The 16,687-nt window shown below is 41.0% G+C and overlaps 1 protein-coding gene across 4 annotated transcripts in view; it reads left to right on the forward strand.

Moving 5' to 3' along the window:
* Positions 1-16,687, forward strand: part of SH3KBP1 (SH3 domain containing kinase binding protein 1) — a 140,710-nt gene that overhangs the window by 68,463 nt on the left and 55,560 nt on the right. For 3 of the 4 annotated variants that reach the window (XM_081859100.1, XM_081859102.1, XM_081859099.1), the window contains exons 4-6: positions 3,505-3,611; positions 6,905-7,031; positions 10,523-10,597. In XM_081859100.1, coding sequence (XP_081715226.1) covers positions 3,505-3,611; positions 6,905-7,031; positions 10,523-10,597 — 309 coding nt within the window. The remainder of the gene's footprint in view (positions 1-3,504; positions 3,612-6,904; positions 7,032-10,522; positions 10,598-16,687) is intronic. The other variant, XM_081859101.1, reaches the window with a different exon arrangement.

Consider the following 16,687-nt stretch of genomic DNA (forward strand, 5'->3'; position numbering starts at 1 on the left):
GAAATGATTACAGGATTGCTAAATATATAACATTTTAAGATTAGAATATTTAATATGATTTACATTATATTAATTTTCAAAAATGTGATTTGAATGAATGTTATGAGATCCAATTATTTGTTAATAGCAATAAAGAAAACATTAGACCAAATCTGAACAAATATATTCGTTTCCACAACAGGGAGTAAAGGAGAGGTAGTTTTGGAACACACCAAACTGATTTGAAAATATTCCACAACATTTATGTACTGCTTATATCATTTTTGTATAATTATTGTTCCCTAAACAAGTCTGCTGCATAAACCTGAGAGGAAGAATGGCTTTATGGCAGATGATGCCGCAAAGTCCTCTATGCTGTCGAGAGTCACAATTGTGTGGATGCATCTGGTAGCCAGCCCTCAATGAACAGATCTTTATCTCCAATCTCCTGAGGCCCTTAAGAGACCCCACATCAGAGCTTGCAATGAGATCACGCTCACCCACCCACTGTCCTCTCTGGCTAATGCCCTGCTGACAGCTCTAAAAGGTAAAGGGGGCCCCTGACCATTAGGTCCAGTCATGCCCGACTCTGGGGTTGCGGCGCTCATTTCACTTTATTGGCCAAGGGAGCCAGCGTACAGCTTTCAGGTCATGTGGCCAGCATGACTAAGCCGCTTCTGGCGAACCAGAGCAGCGCATGGAAACATCGTTTAGCTTCCCACCGGAGCGGTACCTATTTATCTACTTGTACTGCGTGCTTTCAAACTGCTAGGTTGACAGGAGCAGGGACCGAGCAACGGGAGCTCACCCTGTCGCAGGGATTCGAACCGCCGACCTTCTGACCAGCAAGTCCTAGGCTGACAGCTCTAGCAATCAGCAAAGGCACCACCGATCTTCAGGGTTGGTAAAATTTCTTTCCAGTTCTGTCAACAGGCAGCCAGCCAAATAGCACAGTGAAGTTTGGCATTAGCCTACATAAGCTGCACATGAACATAAAGAAAGGATGGACTGAACAGCTATTTATGTCCCGCTTTAGCCTTAATGGTACTCAATGATAGGTCTGTTCCATCCCATTTTAATGCTGAAAGAGCACGTAAAAAGTCGGCATTTGTGTTGTAAGCATTCTGTACATGTTTTTCTATGTAAAATAAGTAGTGGTACTTCAGGTTACATACGCTTCGGGTTACATACGCTTCAGGTTACAGACTCCGCTAACCCAGAAATAGTGCTTCAGGTTAAGAACTTTGCTTCAGGATGAGAACAGAAATTGTGCTCTGGCGGCGCAGCGGCAGCAGCAGGAGACCCCATTAGCTAAACTGGTGCTTCAGGTTAAGAACAGTTTCAGGTTAAGAACAGACCTCCGGAATGAATTAAGTACTTAACCTGAGGTACCACTGTAGTTTCTAATCTACACACTTCTCAGTGCTTTCCGTTGAATTCATCTGTAATACAAGATGAGGCCCAGTGGAACATGTGTACTCTGTATCCATGGGGCCTCTTTTAAAAGACTCACCCTGTATTTGTACACATCTTTTTTCATCAAGATGATGATGATGATGATGATGATGATGATGATTATTATTATTACTGCTGTGTTCCAATCCACAACCTGGTTCAGACTTGTCAGGCCCGTCAGCTTTGAAAAGGAGACCAAACTAATTCCTCTTTCATCCCTAATTGTAAGGCTGAACTCACGAATATCATGTCTCTATTGATTCTCAATGGGTGGATCACAGAGGGACAATCCTTGCTGTTCACTTCTGTCTCCCCTCTCCCCCCGCTCTCTCTCCCCCCCTTCTTTGTTGTGGGTAGAAATGGGTCTTTGCACCAAAATGCATCGAATTTGTTTTTGTCAGCATTCTGGAACCCCAGCGGTGTGGATGTTGCTTGTATCACCCTCAAATATTTACTACAGGGCCATATAAAAAGGACAGGTTAATACTCGTATTTCTCACACTTTTTTGGATACCTGACCTAGCTAATAATATTAAGCCAGTGATTTTTATACCTGGACTTTTGTGTCACTTCTTTCATGGCTTGCTTTTGCTGGCACAGTTCAAAGGGTTGGGTTAATCATCAAATAACAAAGCAGTATAAAAAATACCCCTTTTGTATGGTAGGGTTACCTTTTGATTGTAGCAATTGTTCTGCTGCCATCAAAAGTAATAATAAGAATTTAACATGAGGAGTGCAATTGAGTGTTCTTCCTTGTGAGTGTTTTCTTCAGAATGGTTAGCGGTATAAACTGACATGCTGAGCTGACCTGTGCTGCTGCGTCAGTAACTGTTGTTTGCTTTTATTCCGAGAGCTCCTTCAGGAATGTCATAGGTTAGGTGGCAATTAGAGCCCCACATGCGTGTGACCTACACACTTCTAGCTGAGGAGGAACTTGCTCTATAATTCAACGAAAAATAATTTCATTCACTAAGAGAATACCTAATTTGAATAGGAGGTTAAATAAAATAGGAGGTTAAATAAAAAGCTCATGTTTACTTGCAAGTGGGATAGAGAAGCAGGCTATTTCGTATAATTGAATGGATGCTTTCATAAAACCTAGTAGTTAAAAGGACATTTGTTTATTTTACAAAAGGCAGTAACTTTTTTGGAATTGAAAATCTTGGGCAAGGAGGCAGTAGAGTATAGCTTTCTTAATGAAATTAAGATAACCACAGCCCTCTTCAGAAATCCCAAAAAGGGAAAGTAGACAAATGAAGATGAGTGTAGAATGTACTGTAGAGATGAGTGTGTCAGCTCTGCCTGCACTCTGTCACCTTCCAAATCATAGAAGGCAACAGTCTTGGAACCATTTGTAGGTTTTTGCTCCACATTGCATATACCGGTAGTCACATTCTGTAAGTTGGAGGGAGATGGAGCTATGGTCGCTTAGAACAACCTCCCCCTCCACCTGCTGAAGTTGTGGTGGACCTTGGTGTCTCAAATTTCAGCTGCGTCCTGTGGGACATCAAAAATTAGCCCCCCTCGCCTTCCATTCAACACCGTAGTTACAGCGTCGCCTGCAGAGTCCCTAAGGCTCCATGCCCAGTGCGACTGAACCAATCTCTCTTCCCAAACCCACCTCCGTTGCAGTCTCCTCTGCTGTGGGCGCACCCTGCTGCCATCACACCACTGTCTTCTGCCGCAGGCACACTCACTACCTTCTGTGGCAGAGCGTACCTTCAGCAAAAGTGGAGGAGGTGGGGCACAGGGGAGGGGAGGATGCACCTATGTGGGAAATGAGGGTGGTGAGCAGCATACCCCAAATCTGCCTTAGACGACCTCCCCACCTTGCCTCATGGGAGGTCCAGCTGTGACTAGGACAATCCTCTCTCTCTACCCCCTCCTCACCTGTTTCCTTTTCCCTGAAGTTTGTGAAGCTCATACTCTGTAAATATACTGCATTTGTTGTTGCTGTAGTAATTTTCAGACGTGTGTTGAGAAAGGGCAGCATAGCTAACTACTTTGTAGTGCAGTTGATAGTTTAAGCACAAATGTTATAATTAATAATGTTTTTAACTTTTTATGTAGGTGATCGAAATAGGCGGAGAAGATGTCAGGTGGCTTTCAGTTATATGCCTCAGAATGAAGATGAACTAGAGTTGAAAGTTGGAGATATCATAGAGGTGGTTGGAGAAGTAAGTAGCACTCATATGCTTAGAAAAGTACTCCATTGTTGGTTCAGTGGATGTATGTGTTCTTATTTTGTATTTTTATGTTGTGAACTGCTGTGATCTTCAGATGAAGGGCAGTATACAAATTTAATAAATAATAATAAAATAATAGACAATCCAAGGAAGATTCAGTAACAGTGTCTGTAACAGTTGTCTTGTAACAGTGACCAGTACTTCAGCATACATGTAGGACGTTTTATGTGGCCTGTGGGATTCTTTGCTATCTAAGAGGGGAGTGGTTGGACAGAATTTACTGTGCATAAAATCCCAAATAACTCTGTGATACCATAACCCTATGAAAAATATGTGATTGTGGTACTTAAAAAGCAGCAAACCATTTAAAATGTGTTCAGCTGAATAAAAAATAGCATGCACGATAAAATCAGTAGAAGTTAAACCAAGAAATCTTTGGCTCAGTACATGAATCCTCAATTTTTATTTTGTTCCTATGAAGGCAAGCATTACTTCAGTGCTTGATGTTGGAACAATACCCTATGCTAGATTGCTAATATCATGATGGATGTTTACTATGTATGTGTTTCATGAATAATGCATTTTCATTTGTAACCTTTTATTGGCTTAAATTAATAGCACCATTTCATACAATATGGCGCAAGACTGGCTCAATTTGGGATTACTAAATTTCAGAGTCAGCGTTATGTACAGTTTACAGTGCATTATAACCTCTATCCTTGTGTCTTGTCGCACTTTACAGTTTGTTTACATGTATTACCTATATTCATTTCTTATTCGTATTAATACAGCACCTTCAAAATGCACTGCGCTTTGAATAATAACAAGCAAAAAAAACCCAACAACCTTAAAATTTGCGTGGGGGAAAGATAGAAAGGGAGGGAGGGAGGTGCACGTAACTGGAAGAATATGCTTTCGGTTCAGTTACAGTTACTTAGGCTTGGTTTCAGTAGGGAATCAGGACTTAAAGGGTTTTGAGGAAGGATTAAAAAGAAAGATGTGGCATCACATAGGTTTACTTGGAAGGAGTTGCATGTGTAAGCAACAGTGGAGGAATCTTTGATGGGCTGACTGAGGGGGTGGTTGTGAAACCAGGGGTTAGCAAACTTTTTCAGCAAGGGGCTGGTCCACTGTCCCTCAGACCATGTGGGGGGGCCGGACTATATTTTGAAAAAAATATATGAACAAATTCCTATGCCCCACAAATAACCCAGAGATGCATTTTAAATAAAAGCACACATTCTACTCATGTAAAAACACCAGGCAGACCCCACAAATAACCCAGAGGTGCATTTTAAACACCGTATTTTTCGCTCTATAGGATGCACCCGGCCATAGGGTGCACCTTGTTTTAGAGGGGGAGAACAAGAAAAAAAATTCTCCCCCTCTCTGCTCAGCGCCCCTTCAGCGAAGCGGCAGGAGAAACGGAGCCCCTTCCATTTCTCCTCCCGCTTGGGTGAAGGGGCACTGCGCAGCTCTCCCTCTCTGCTGAAGCCAGGAGAGTCTTGTTCTCCCGGCTTCAGAAAAAGAAACCTGAAGCCTCCGGAACGCAGCAGGAACTCGCGCTGCACTCCGAAGGCTTCAAGCTTCAGCGAAAGCAACGTGAAGCCAAGGAGCGCAGAGGGAGTGGTCCCTCTGTGCTTTGGAGGCTTCGCTTTGCTTTCACTGAAGCCAAGGAGCCTGCATTCGCTCCATAGGACGCACACACATTTCCCCTTAATTTTTGGAGGGGGAAAAGTGCATCCTATAGAGCGAAAAATATGGTAAAAGCACACATTCTACTCATGTAAAAACACGCTGATTCCTGGACCGTCCATGGGCCGGATTGAGAAGGTGATTGGGCTGGATCTACCCCTGAACTAGACCAACTTTCGCCTTCGGCTTGGTGTACATTTCAGTTGGTGTGTGTGTGTGTGTGTGTGTGTGTGTGTGTGTGTAGGGCTCAGGTGATTTGTGGGTTCCAGGAGAAGACCTCAAGTACGTGATGCACCCACAGGCATCATGTTGCTGAACTCTGATCTATTTTCTCTTTCCCACCCCTTCCCACATTGCTCAGTTTCTTACAAAAACAAACAAGCGGTATTTCCAAACTCTAGTATTTCTTCAAAATAATTGCACTACAGAAGTTATTCTTTGTTTATATTTTTTTTTTTTTTGTGTGTGTGTGTGTGTGTGTGTGTGTGTGTCCAGCTTTAGTCACCTACCTGTTTGGAAATTTTTGCAACAATGTAGTCTGTTTTGAATCAATAGGCTTATTAATTTTTTCAATTATTTTAAAAAATGGTAATTACACAGCCATTTCCAAACTGAACTGACTTTTTATTTTCTTTTTAAACCTATATCAAACTGAAAATACTCAGTAAAACAAAGTGTTGTAACATTTTCAGTAAGCTTTTTAAACTTAGTTTTGTACAGTCGCTTCCCAAATAATTGTGGTTTTTTTATTTTAAAAAATCATTTCTTTTTGCTAGCAAGAAGGGTTTGGGACCCATGTTAGAGACTAATCTTTTGCATACAGAAACTGTCCTCTTCTGTCACTTTTCTGTGGATGGACAATGTCTGATGGATGGAAATTATTAAAATGTCAAGAATATCCTTAGCTGATCTAAAGAATGAGTCATTCCTTGCTGTCACATTATAACCCAAGGGCATTTGGTATTTAGGGACTGTCATTTCCTAGCAGGAAGCTGCTGCTCCATATGGAATAGTTTTGCATAGGGGGAACTAAATCATTTTATGTGACATATTTATTTTTAATGCTGTTAGGCTAGTAAATAATTCATTCAGGGCTTTCCAATAGAAATAACTTCTGTATTGTGTTGACACATTCCTTGTCTTCAATTCAGAGTACTCAAGTCTGGTAGCATCATTCATATTACAAAAATGATAACACCAAGAATTATTGTCCACAGTAGTATAAATGAAATAACATGGCCATTTTTTACTCTTTCTGTTGAAATATTGATTAAATTTCCATTTCAGCCCAGAAGCAGTTGAGTTCATTTGGAAATTAAACTAATCATAACAAATGCAAGAATTTTGTGGTGCGGTTACTATGGAATTAATTGCTAGTTGCTACCTTTTTATATAGTACTTCTAATTTGTGATGTGCTTTATTGTGTTTGCCCCCTCACAACAACCCTGTGAGATAGATCACTGTTGTCAGTTCAAGTTTTATATATTATCAAAACCAATGAAAGATTTAATCAAATTATTCCAAATGGTTGTCCTGTGTAGATGTAAACTTGCAAACGTCAGTATGTATGTCTTCTTTCTTGGCTCAGGTGGAAGAGGGTTGGTGGGAAGGAGTTCTCAATGGGAAGACTGGCATGTTTCCTTCCAACTTCATAAAGGAGCTTTCTGATTCTGACGATACTGGAACTGTCCAACAGGAGCAGCTAATAAAACCAAGTAAGGATACAAATGTTAACTGACCCTTTGTGTTAGCTTTGTGTTAGCTTTGGTTACTGTTGTTTTTTCACTGCCATGGTGGTATTTCCAAGTATTCCTGCTTCTGAACATCTACTGCCATATGTTAATCTGGAGTGATCTAGCTGGGAGAAGTTGTTGTGAATTGTCCAGGGTGGTACAGATGCAGTCCTTACTGCAGTTTTGCAATTGGGAGTGGGCTGCAAAATTATGGTACATGCTCCTTCCCTTCCCTTCTTCACAAAGTACCCTGCCCTTCTCACCTAAAATTTAGCATTATGCCTCTCCACTGGAACCTCCTAAATGCAAATTCAGAAAATTCATTTTTAAAGTGGAGAAGGAGGAAAATAAATGATCCTGTGGTTTGCTCCCAATCACTGGGCTTTCTGTTTGGAGAGTGTGACGCTTGGCAGTGGGTCTGTGGGTCTGCTTTTCTTTTTGGTATTTTAAAACCTATTTCATCTATTCCCAAGATTGAAAAATCAAACTTCCATTATGTGAGGACTTCTTATTCTTTCTGTAAAGACTCCTATCTTTGGGGAATGATAAATACTGGTGCAGAATTGCCAAAAGACCTGTACAAATTATTTTAGCAAAATTAATTGTTTTGGACCTCAGCAGTGTTCCTCGGGGACTTACACAGGGCTTCCCTCAAATCTGTCTCTGGAAGAATACAGTAGAAGGCTCTTTTTGAGCCTATTATTCTTAGTGGTCTGCTTATCTGTTGGCATCAATACAACTATAAATGCCAAGTGTGTTTGGGAAGTTTTATGCTATCTGCTGCCTCCCTCAGTTTGCTTCTTTATAAACAGAGCATATGATTAATTCATATAATTTGCTGTATGTAACGCTGTTAAAATAATTTTAGGTATTTTATATTGCACTTGAATTTTCTTGCAGCACTAAGGATTTGTGTGCTTGCAGACCACTTCTGTCATAAATTACAATATCGAATGACGTGTGTGTGTGTGTGTGTGTGTGTGTGTGTGTGTTGCTTCCCTAGTAACATGCTTTTCAGCCTCTTCCCTAGTAACATGCCTTTCAACATCTTAGGTGTTATCATTTATCAGTTTTGTTCAGAAGAGAAGTATAGTGCTCTTTTTTGAGGGGAGGGGTTATGGTTTTATCCTATTTTTAACAGAATAGATATAAATCATTTTATATCAATGCCTAGATTGTCTTCTAAGTATCACTGCTGATGTACAATATTTGCCCTATGGCTCATAATTTTGATTATCCTTTGTGGTGGTACAAGAGAAATACAATAAGCCTGGATTTTTAAAGTATCGCTTTGATATAAAATGCAATTGGCTCGAGCCCTCAGAAGGACTGACTTAGGTGAAAAAAACAAAACAAAATAAATGCACTTGGGTTTTTTTGTCCCTCCTCCTTCAGTGTAACAACTAAGAACAGCATGCCATGTCCTGGCATCATAATATTGTGACTTATGACCTCACTCTGTAATTTATGACATCGGGATATGGGTAAGTTGTTGTAGGTGATACAAGTAGGGGAAAGAGGGGCCATGAATGTGGCTGCTGCTTTCATCAGCAGGTCTTACGTACATCTAGTCCCAGCCTAAGGTAGCAACTTCCATGTTATCTTTAATGCAGCTCAGACAGATAAATGGGCCCTGCTTACTTCCTTGTCTGTTAAGGATGTGCTATACTGTCTCCATACCTGTCTGTACAGCACAATGGATCCCTAGTTGGTTCGTTGTCAGTGGCAGATTCTGTGTGCCTGACATAGACTGACTCTCAACTTCTCCCCTTAGTTCCCAGTCACATGGTTGTTGTTTTTAATCATCCAGGAACTTAATGCTCTTAACATTTCAGATATTCAGAGCACCTCTGAATATTGTAATGTTTACAACAATCCTGCAATTTAAGTCAGTATTGTTGTGCCTCATATTGAATAAGGGAGGACTGAAATCAAGAGTGGCTTGCCTACTACTACATAGTGAGTTCATGTCAGAGTCATGATTCGAACTAGGGACTCCCTGATTCGTAGCATCGTCTCCTAGCCACTCTGCCGCACCAACTCTGCACTTCTCCTGAACTTCAGTAAGTGAAAGGTCATGCTTGTCATGCTAGCAGATCTAAAGACAGATGACTCATAATAATAATAAATAAATAATTTTATTTATACCCTGCCCTATCCAGCCAAGGCCGGGCTCTGGGCGGCTAACAACCAATAATAAAAACAAGTTGAATAACTACAACTTAAAAACAAGATTGAAATGCAACATTAAAACATTAAGATGCAGCCTCTTCATAGGAGGAGAAAGGAAAAGGAAAGAGGGGGAGGAAATCAAACTGATTCTAAGCCAAAGGCCAGGTGGAACAACTCTGTCTTACAGGCCCTGCGGAAAGAAATCAGATCCTGCAGGGCCCTGGTCTCATGAGACAGAGTGTTCCACCAGGCCGGAGCCAATGTTGAAAAAGCCCTGGCTCTGGTTGAGGCTAATATAACTTCCTTAGGGCCTGGGACCTCTAGGGTGTTGCTATTTATGGACCTTAAGGTCCTCCGTGGGGCATACTGGAACTGGCGGCCCCGCAGGTATGAGGGTCCTAGGCCGAATCCACACAGCACCTGCACCGCTCATTCTGCACTCTTGGCATTTAGAAGGCCATCACGGAGGGTAGATAGAGGAACCCAGAAAAGGTGGAAAGAGAAAGCATGCAAGAGGGGACCCCCACAAAAAACTCAGGCCACCTTAGCCTTTGAAGCAGAATGTAAGTATCCATGTATAATAAACAAGCTCCTGATTTTCAACAAATAATTTGACTTGGTTAGATGCAGTATATGATTAATTATCTTTTTTCTTTCATTTTATTCTTGTATACTGTTAATACAATAATTGCTCTTTTTCCATTTTTAAAATTTGCTGTAATTTGCCTCATTATATTTCAGTATTGTAAAGTGAAAAACATAATAAGCATTTCAATTATTAGCCCATGTTTGCAATTTTCGACAAGGTTCTGCAGCACTGCACTCTGTTAATAGTATAAGCTTGTTCGGTGGTTAAAGAAACATTATTCTAGTGAATGACTGGAGTTAATTTGGTTTAAATTGTTTGTTATGGTAGAATAAAAAATGAACACCTTTTTTTCCAGTATTTTGTGTCATTTCCAGGGAAGAAGTATGTATGCTCCAGTCTATGCTTTCCTTTCTATTCACAATTCTACAGTTATCATTTTGCCTTGATTTGCTATAACAGATGTCGCACCGTAATGTCCATTTTATAATACAATCATTAGCAAACTTTTGTGCTCTTCCTGTTTGAAATGCATACAGTGAAAGTGTAGACTACCAAAAGCCTTTTCTTTTACTATTTAAAGTTCCACTGAAAAGCACAAATTAAAAACAACTCCTCTCCTTTCTTTTGCCATTATTCGATTCTCCTATTCTCCCTCCCTTTTGTCCCCCCCTTTTTTTTTTTTGGCTTTCCTTTTCTTTCATTCTGCTGTCAGGAAAGTCTGCCTTTCAAGGAACAATTCTGTATAAAGTGGCACCAGCAAAGATTGACAGCTACAGACGCTATAACAGTGAGTTAATTAAAAGAAAATAGGAAATGCTAAGCTAAGGCTGCTCCTTGATTGTGTACAAATTCATCTGCTAAAGAATAATGTCCATCCATTGCACTCAGTCTTGGCTGTTCTGTGAGCTGAAGTTGGTCTGGTTTGCTTCCCGTTGCACAGCACATACATTCTCAGAATGTATACCAATATTTCTTTTCAGCATGCATGTGTGTGTACATGTATGTACAGTGTTGGGATACACCTAAAGCGGCATGGAACTTTCCTAGGTACTTAATTTCAATTTCTATCTTGTATAGCTGCTGATAGAAGCACATATCTTCAAAGGAGCAGTAGGTCAGTGGTAGAGCTTTGCACTCAGAACATCCTAGGATTCAATTTCCTGTGTCCTCAGTTGAAAGGATCTTAGGCTTCAGGGCTGGGAAAAACCTCTGGTTGAAACTATGAGCAACCATTGCCCAAGTTAGGTTGATCTTTGTTTTGACTCTCTGTAGGGGAGTGTTCAAATAAAAAGGCAAGCCATTTTTATGCATTGAAGAACCAGGATGGGGGAACCTGAAATACTGCTCAAGTTGATTTCTGACAATTGCCTGTCATCCAGTTGTTGTAAATTCGACAGAAGTACTTCCTGCCTCATTTCCTAACAATGGGCAGCTGTGGAACCCATCCTTATTCACAATATGACTATTTGACCAAGTTAAATTCAACTGATTTTATAGGTTATTCCTCAGAATGACAAGGAGTTGGGTGTGAGAACTTCAGTTTATACTACATAGCTGCAAACGGTGGGAGTGGGGAAGGGATACTTGTGACTTGAAACAAAAATGTGGGAGTAGTAGTGTGTTGCTCTTTCCTTGCTAGGGCTGGGTGATATCTGGTTTTCGTCATTGTTATATATCACCAGCTAAACATTGCGGTATACCAATTTATCACAATGTCTAGAAAAGGATGGAGCTATGTAGAGGCATTGGCTGGCTTCATGGTTTTTCCCACATTGTGATTTTTGCATAGCACACGCACACCATGATTTGTGATATATTGCCAGGTCAAAAATTAGGAAACCAAAAACAGAATATGGGCTTTAAACTGTTTTTGGAGGATATATCACGCAGCCGTATTGCTTACTGCTTTGCTCCTGTAATCCCCTCCTCCAGACACTTTTTCAAGTATGTATTTGTCATGTCAGGAAAGTGGCTGGTGCAGGGAACTGCAGGAGAAAAGCAGTGGGAAGAAGCAAGGTGAAGGACCTCTTCCCTCCCATCGCTCTACTGCAGCCATTTGACAGATTGGTCTCTGCGAAATGCGTAGTTCCAGCATTAGTCTGGCCTCTTGGTATTCTGCTTTTTATGCTGTCTCAGATTTCAGGTAAACATTGCCCTGAACACATGCTACGTTCTCTTTCCATTGAAGCTAATTGAATATCAAAAAGCTTTTCCCATTGTTAGACTGTAACTGCTGTGAAGTAAGCAATAGACATCTGTAAGTGCACAGAAAAATTAAAGCAAGTAAATAATGTAGAGGACAGGAATAGGAAATGAAATCTTACAATAATCCTTAGTTACAAAGATGGCAAAAGCATCCATGTTGATAGTTGCGTCCATAGTGATAGACTTACAGCCATGCTGAGGGCTCCAGCATTCATTTTACACTGCTTAATGCATGTTGTTCCATGATGCAGGGGACTGCTCATTCCTCTTTATCCTGCATGATTTGTTGCCAGTGCCTAAGAAGTTAAGGTTTGTTTGTCTTAAATGAGAATTGGTGTGCTATATATACCATATATACTAGAAAGGAATTGGCAAAAAACTTGGACAATAAAATTGCATTTGTTGGAAAAAATATGCCTGAAAAAAATACATGTTGTTGGCATCGGTCTGTCTCGGGAGACAATGGGGGAGGGCTCCTTCATGGTAAAGTCAAAGTTGGAGAGTCATGTTGGAAAGCTACAGCATCTGTTTTGGAGAGACATGTTTTATTGCAGGTGGGGCAGATGAAGGTGTCCTGTTTTGCTGCCACAGCTGCACTACATCATTTCTTCTCTGTGTACATGAATATTATTAGGAAATGTTTTTTGCATCCCACCAGGTTTCTGTTACACCTGCTATATCTGTACCTCTCCAGCTATCTCTGCCTTTCTACTGGGCCCTGATTGTAGAACACATAGCGTTTCTGAGAAAGCTACCTTGGAAGTCCTGGCTTTAATCCTGTATCTAGCACTTAAATTTGGCTTCCAGGCCTGCACAACTACTTTCCCCCAGGGGGCAGACTTTGATAATTTGGTGCCCCCCACAAAATATTTCTTACTGTCACAATAATTCCTTCCGGTACAGTTGCTTTTATGGATCTTCTCAGGAGGTACTCGTATAAATATAGTGTTGTTTTTGTGGTTGTTGTTGTTAAGTGCCCCTCGGCTTGGCACTCTGTGCATAGGAACCGCCCACACCACCCTAATTCTGACGCTGCAGTCCCCCATATAATTTGTACCAACTCACACATCCCCAGCACTATCTACACAGCCTATCTAGATTATACGTCACATATTTTAACACTAGGCAGGTAATTTACTGCAGGTAAGCACACCCATCCCACACCCAGCTGTTTGTATACATCAGGCTTCCTCAGCCTTGGCCTTCCAGATGTTTTTGGCCTACAACTCCCATGATCCCTAGCTAGCAGGACCAGTGGTCAGGGATGATGGGAATTATAGTCTCAAAACATCCAGAGGGCTGAGGTTGAGGAAGCCTGGTGTACATAATAATCAAATTTCCCATGACTGGGAGTCCTCTGCTCCCCAGAAGGATATCCTCAGCAGGACACAGTACCTGTTCACTCTCCAAGGAATTGATCCATTCAGGTGCATCATTTCCTTGTTTTTCAGAGTGATGCCTTTCTTACCTGAAAAGTTGTCACACTGAGACTGATACATTTCTGTCACATCTCTGAAGGTCTTGCCCACCAATCAGTATCTTTTTCTCAGTTTCTGTACCCTAGATCACCTTAGGGGAACAAAATTAATTCCTGGGTTCCAGGAGGTCATTGCACCAAGCACACCTCCCCCCCCCCAACTGCTGCCTAACAGGAAGATAGTTGTACACCTGTCACTCTACAATACCCTGGCTTTCTGTCTGCATATCTCATATTTATTGGCTTTCTTTACTTGGGAGCTTGTGATTTATTAGAGATGGGGGATTGAGTTGAATAATGTGCTTGTTACACTTTGTCATCGAGGCCCTGAGACACTTTGTCAGCAAAGGTAGATAATGTTGGTTTGAACATGTAGACTAATCCTTTCTCTCTCACAGCAAGTAAGTTGCTTACACTTTTGTTGCTCTTTTTTTCACTCATTCCTTGTGTGTTCCTTATCTTGAAGATAAAACTTTAGGGAAGAGAAAATAGGTAGTGATGGAGCAAATAGTTTGCATGCAAATGTTCCCAGGTTCAGTCTCTGAAATTACCTGCTAAAAGGATCAGGCAGCAGGTGATGCCATAGATTCCTCTTTGAGAGCTTGTAGAACTATCAGAGAAGATAGACTGGATTGGTGGTCTGCATAAAACATAAATATGCAGTAAAGAGGAAAGAAGTAAAATTCACTGTTTCCTTTCTCACGCTTCCCTTCTCCCTCTAGGAGTGATACCCCAAGACAATGCCTATTTGTATCTTAGCTTTAAAACTTTTCCTCCTTGGCTGCTAGGGTCAGATTAGACAGAAATAGTTGCCTGGCTCAGATGTTTGCCTTTCATAAGTCATAGTCATGATTAACCACAGTTCTGACTCCAGATGACGTGGAAAGCTGTGCTTCAACATAATGAATGTGGAAGATTCTAAATTCCCAGCTATGAAGGAGGACACTCGCTTTCTCCCATTCTTCTTGTTCCAAGAAACTGGTTTAACATGTTGTGCTAACATGGCTAGAGTGTGACACAGGTAAACCAGTGTTGTCTAAGTTAGCCAGTACAAAAACTGAATATTTGTTAGTGACAAGCAACCTTTAGGAGCAAAATAGAATGATCAGATACATCTTGAGTTTGCTTACACAGAGGAAAAGTTGGCATGCAACCATAGCAATAAAATATCCATTCTCTCTGAAGATACTGAGTGCTTTGAAGGAGAAACAAGTTTACCCTCTAATATAAACAGAATAGCCTTTCTCAATGAGGATAGTAGAGTAAAACAAGTTGTCTGTCTTTGATTTATTTTATTCCTGCACAGGGGTGTGGATATGTGCCTTTGAAACAAGATTGTCTCAGCTAGAGAGGAATGTAATTAAATGTTTTGGCAATGATCAGGTTACACAGAGTATTTGATTGCATATTTGATTAAGTACTATTTAGCTTTCTTTTTCTTCCTTAAATAATATATCATTTTGATTGCGTAACTGGCTTGATGTGAGTCATACACTTAAAAGGTCACATATATATGGATTGACTACAAGTATCATCTGAATAAGATTGGTATGGTAAGAACCTCGGTATTCAATTAATTTTCTCATCTCCCCTCTCCCCCTCAATTTTCATTACACAAGTGTTCTGAATTAATTTCTTGGATCTTCTTCTGGATCCAGTAGCAGCAGTAAGTACAAGCAGTATGAAGTCAGGTAATCCTGATGATGCTCAGTGTGAAAAAACTTCACCTGTGTATACCCATTTGTTCTAGCCAGGTGGCCCTGAGACTCTGCACCAGATGGTTCTTAGAGCTGACATGGCCACCAAAGGCTGGGGGCTTTTGTTGTGGTCATACCTTAGTTATAGATTGCCCTGTTCAAGCATATTCACCTTGTGTCAGCCATACTACCCTTTAGGCAGCAGATGAAAACTGCCCTATTCTCCCCAGCTTTTGATAGGATATATAGTGATGTGGTTGTAACCTGTTTACAGTTGCTGGTGTGTGTACATGTATGTATCATACCACTGTGTGATAAAATAACAGTGTTGTGTACAATGTTAAAACATGAAGCACCATTTAAAAAATAATAATAAAGATTGTCATTAAGGTGACATTAATAAAAATTAAATAGCTTCAAAATCCTGTCGGCATGATTTTGAAACCTCTTTTGAAAGTCAAAAGCAAGGATGTCTGACGATTTGCTGCTTGATTAATGTGCCATAGCATGGAACCAACAACACTATATTCTGGACTTCTAGTTGAGGCCACTTGGGCATGTGTAACATTAGAGACAAGCTGTGCTGTTTTACATTCCTCTAACTTTGTGTCTAGCAGGGACGCGGGTGGCATTGTGGTCTAAACCACAGAGCCTAGGGCTTGCTTATCAGAAGGTTGGCAGTTCGAATCCCCGTGATGGGGTGAGCTCCCATTGTTCGGTCCCAGCTCCTGCCCACCTCTCAATTCAAAAGCACGTCAAAGTGCAAGTAGATAAATAGGTACCACTCTGGCGGGAAGGTAAATGGTGTTTCCGTGCGCTGCTCTGGTTCGCCAGAAGCAGCTTAATCATGCTGGCCACATGACCCGGAAGCTGTCTGCAGACAAAACGCTGGCTCCCTCGGCCTATACAGCGAGATGAGCATGCAACCCCAGAGTCGTTCACAACTGGACCTAATGGTCAGAGGTACCTTTACCTTTACCTTTGTGTCTTACAGTGCAATCCTAACCACGTCTACTCAGAAGTAAGTCCTGTTGAATTCAATGGGGCTTACTCCCAGGAAAGTGGGGTTAGGATTGCAGCCTAAGGCATCTTGAAGACCACTGTTGGAAAAGCAGGTAAGAAATACCGCTTATTTGTCAAAGGCCTCTCCCCACTTTATCCAAAGGAGGAGAGGAGCTCATTTCGTTTTGCTTTTTTTACCGATTCAGTAAACCCACCTTATCACACACACTTGCTTCATCACCTAATTGCCTAACAGCTTCATCTGGCTTTACATAAATCATAATATTATGATGCCTTCCATATCAAGTTACAAAAGGAATTAATTGAGAACATTTTAAATGCAATCTTTCTGGCTGCTAGATATCTTTCACATCCTTGCATGAAGCCATCCTGGCAATGGCCAGAAGGGACAAGTAAATACATCACACACTGTTTTTAAATACCAGTTTAAGTGGCCAAGAAGTCATGAAGCTGAACCAACACTGCTAGGTTATGG

The sequence above is a fragment of the Podarcis erhardii genome (assembly GCF_964252035.2).
Source record: "Podarcis erhardii genome assembly, chromosome: 4".
Taxonomy (NCBI): Eukaryota; Metazoa; Chordata; class Lepidosauria; order Squamata; family Lacertidae; genus Podarcis; species Podarcis erhardii.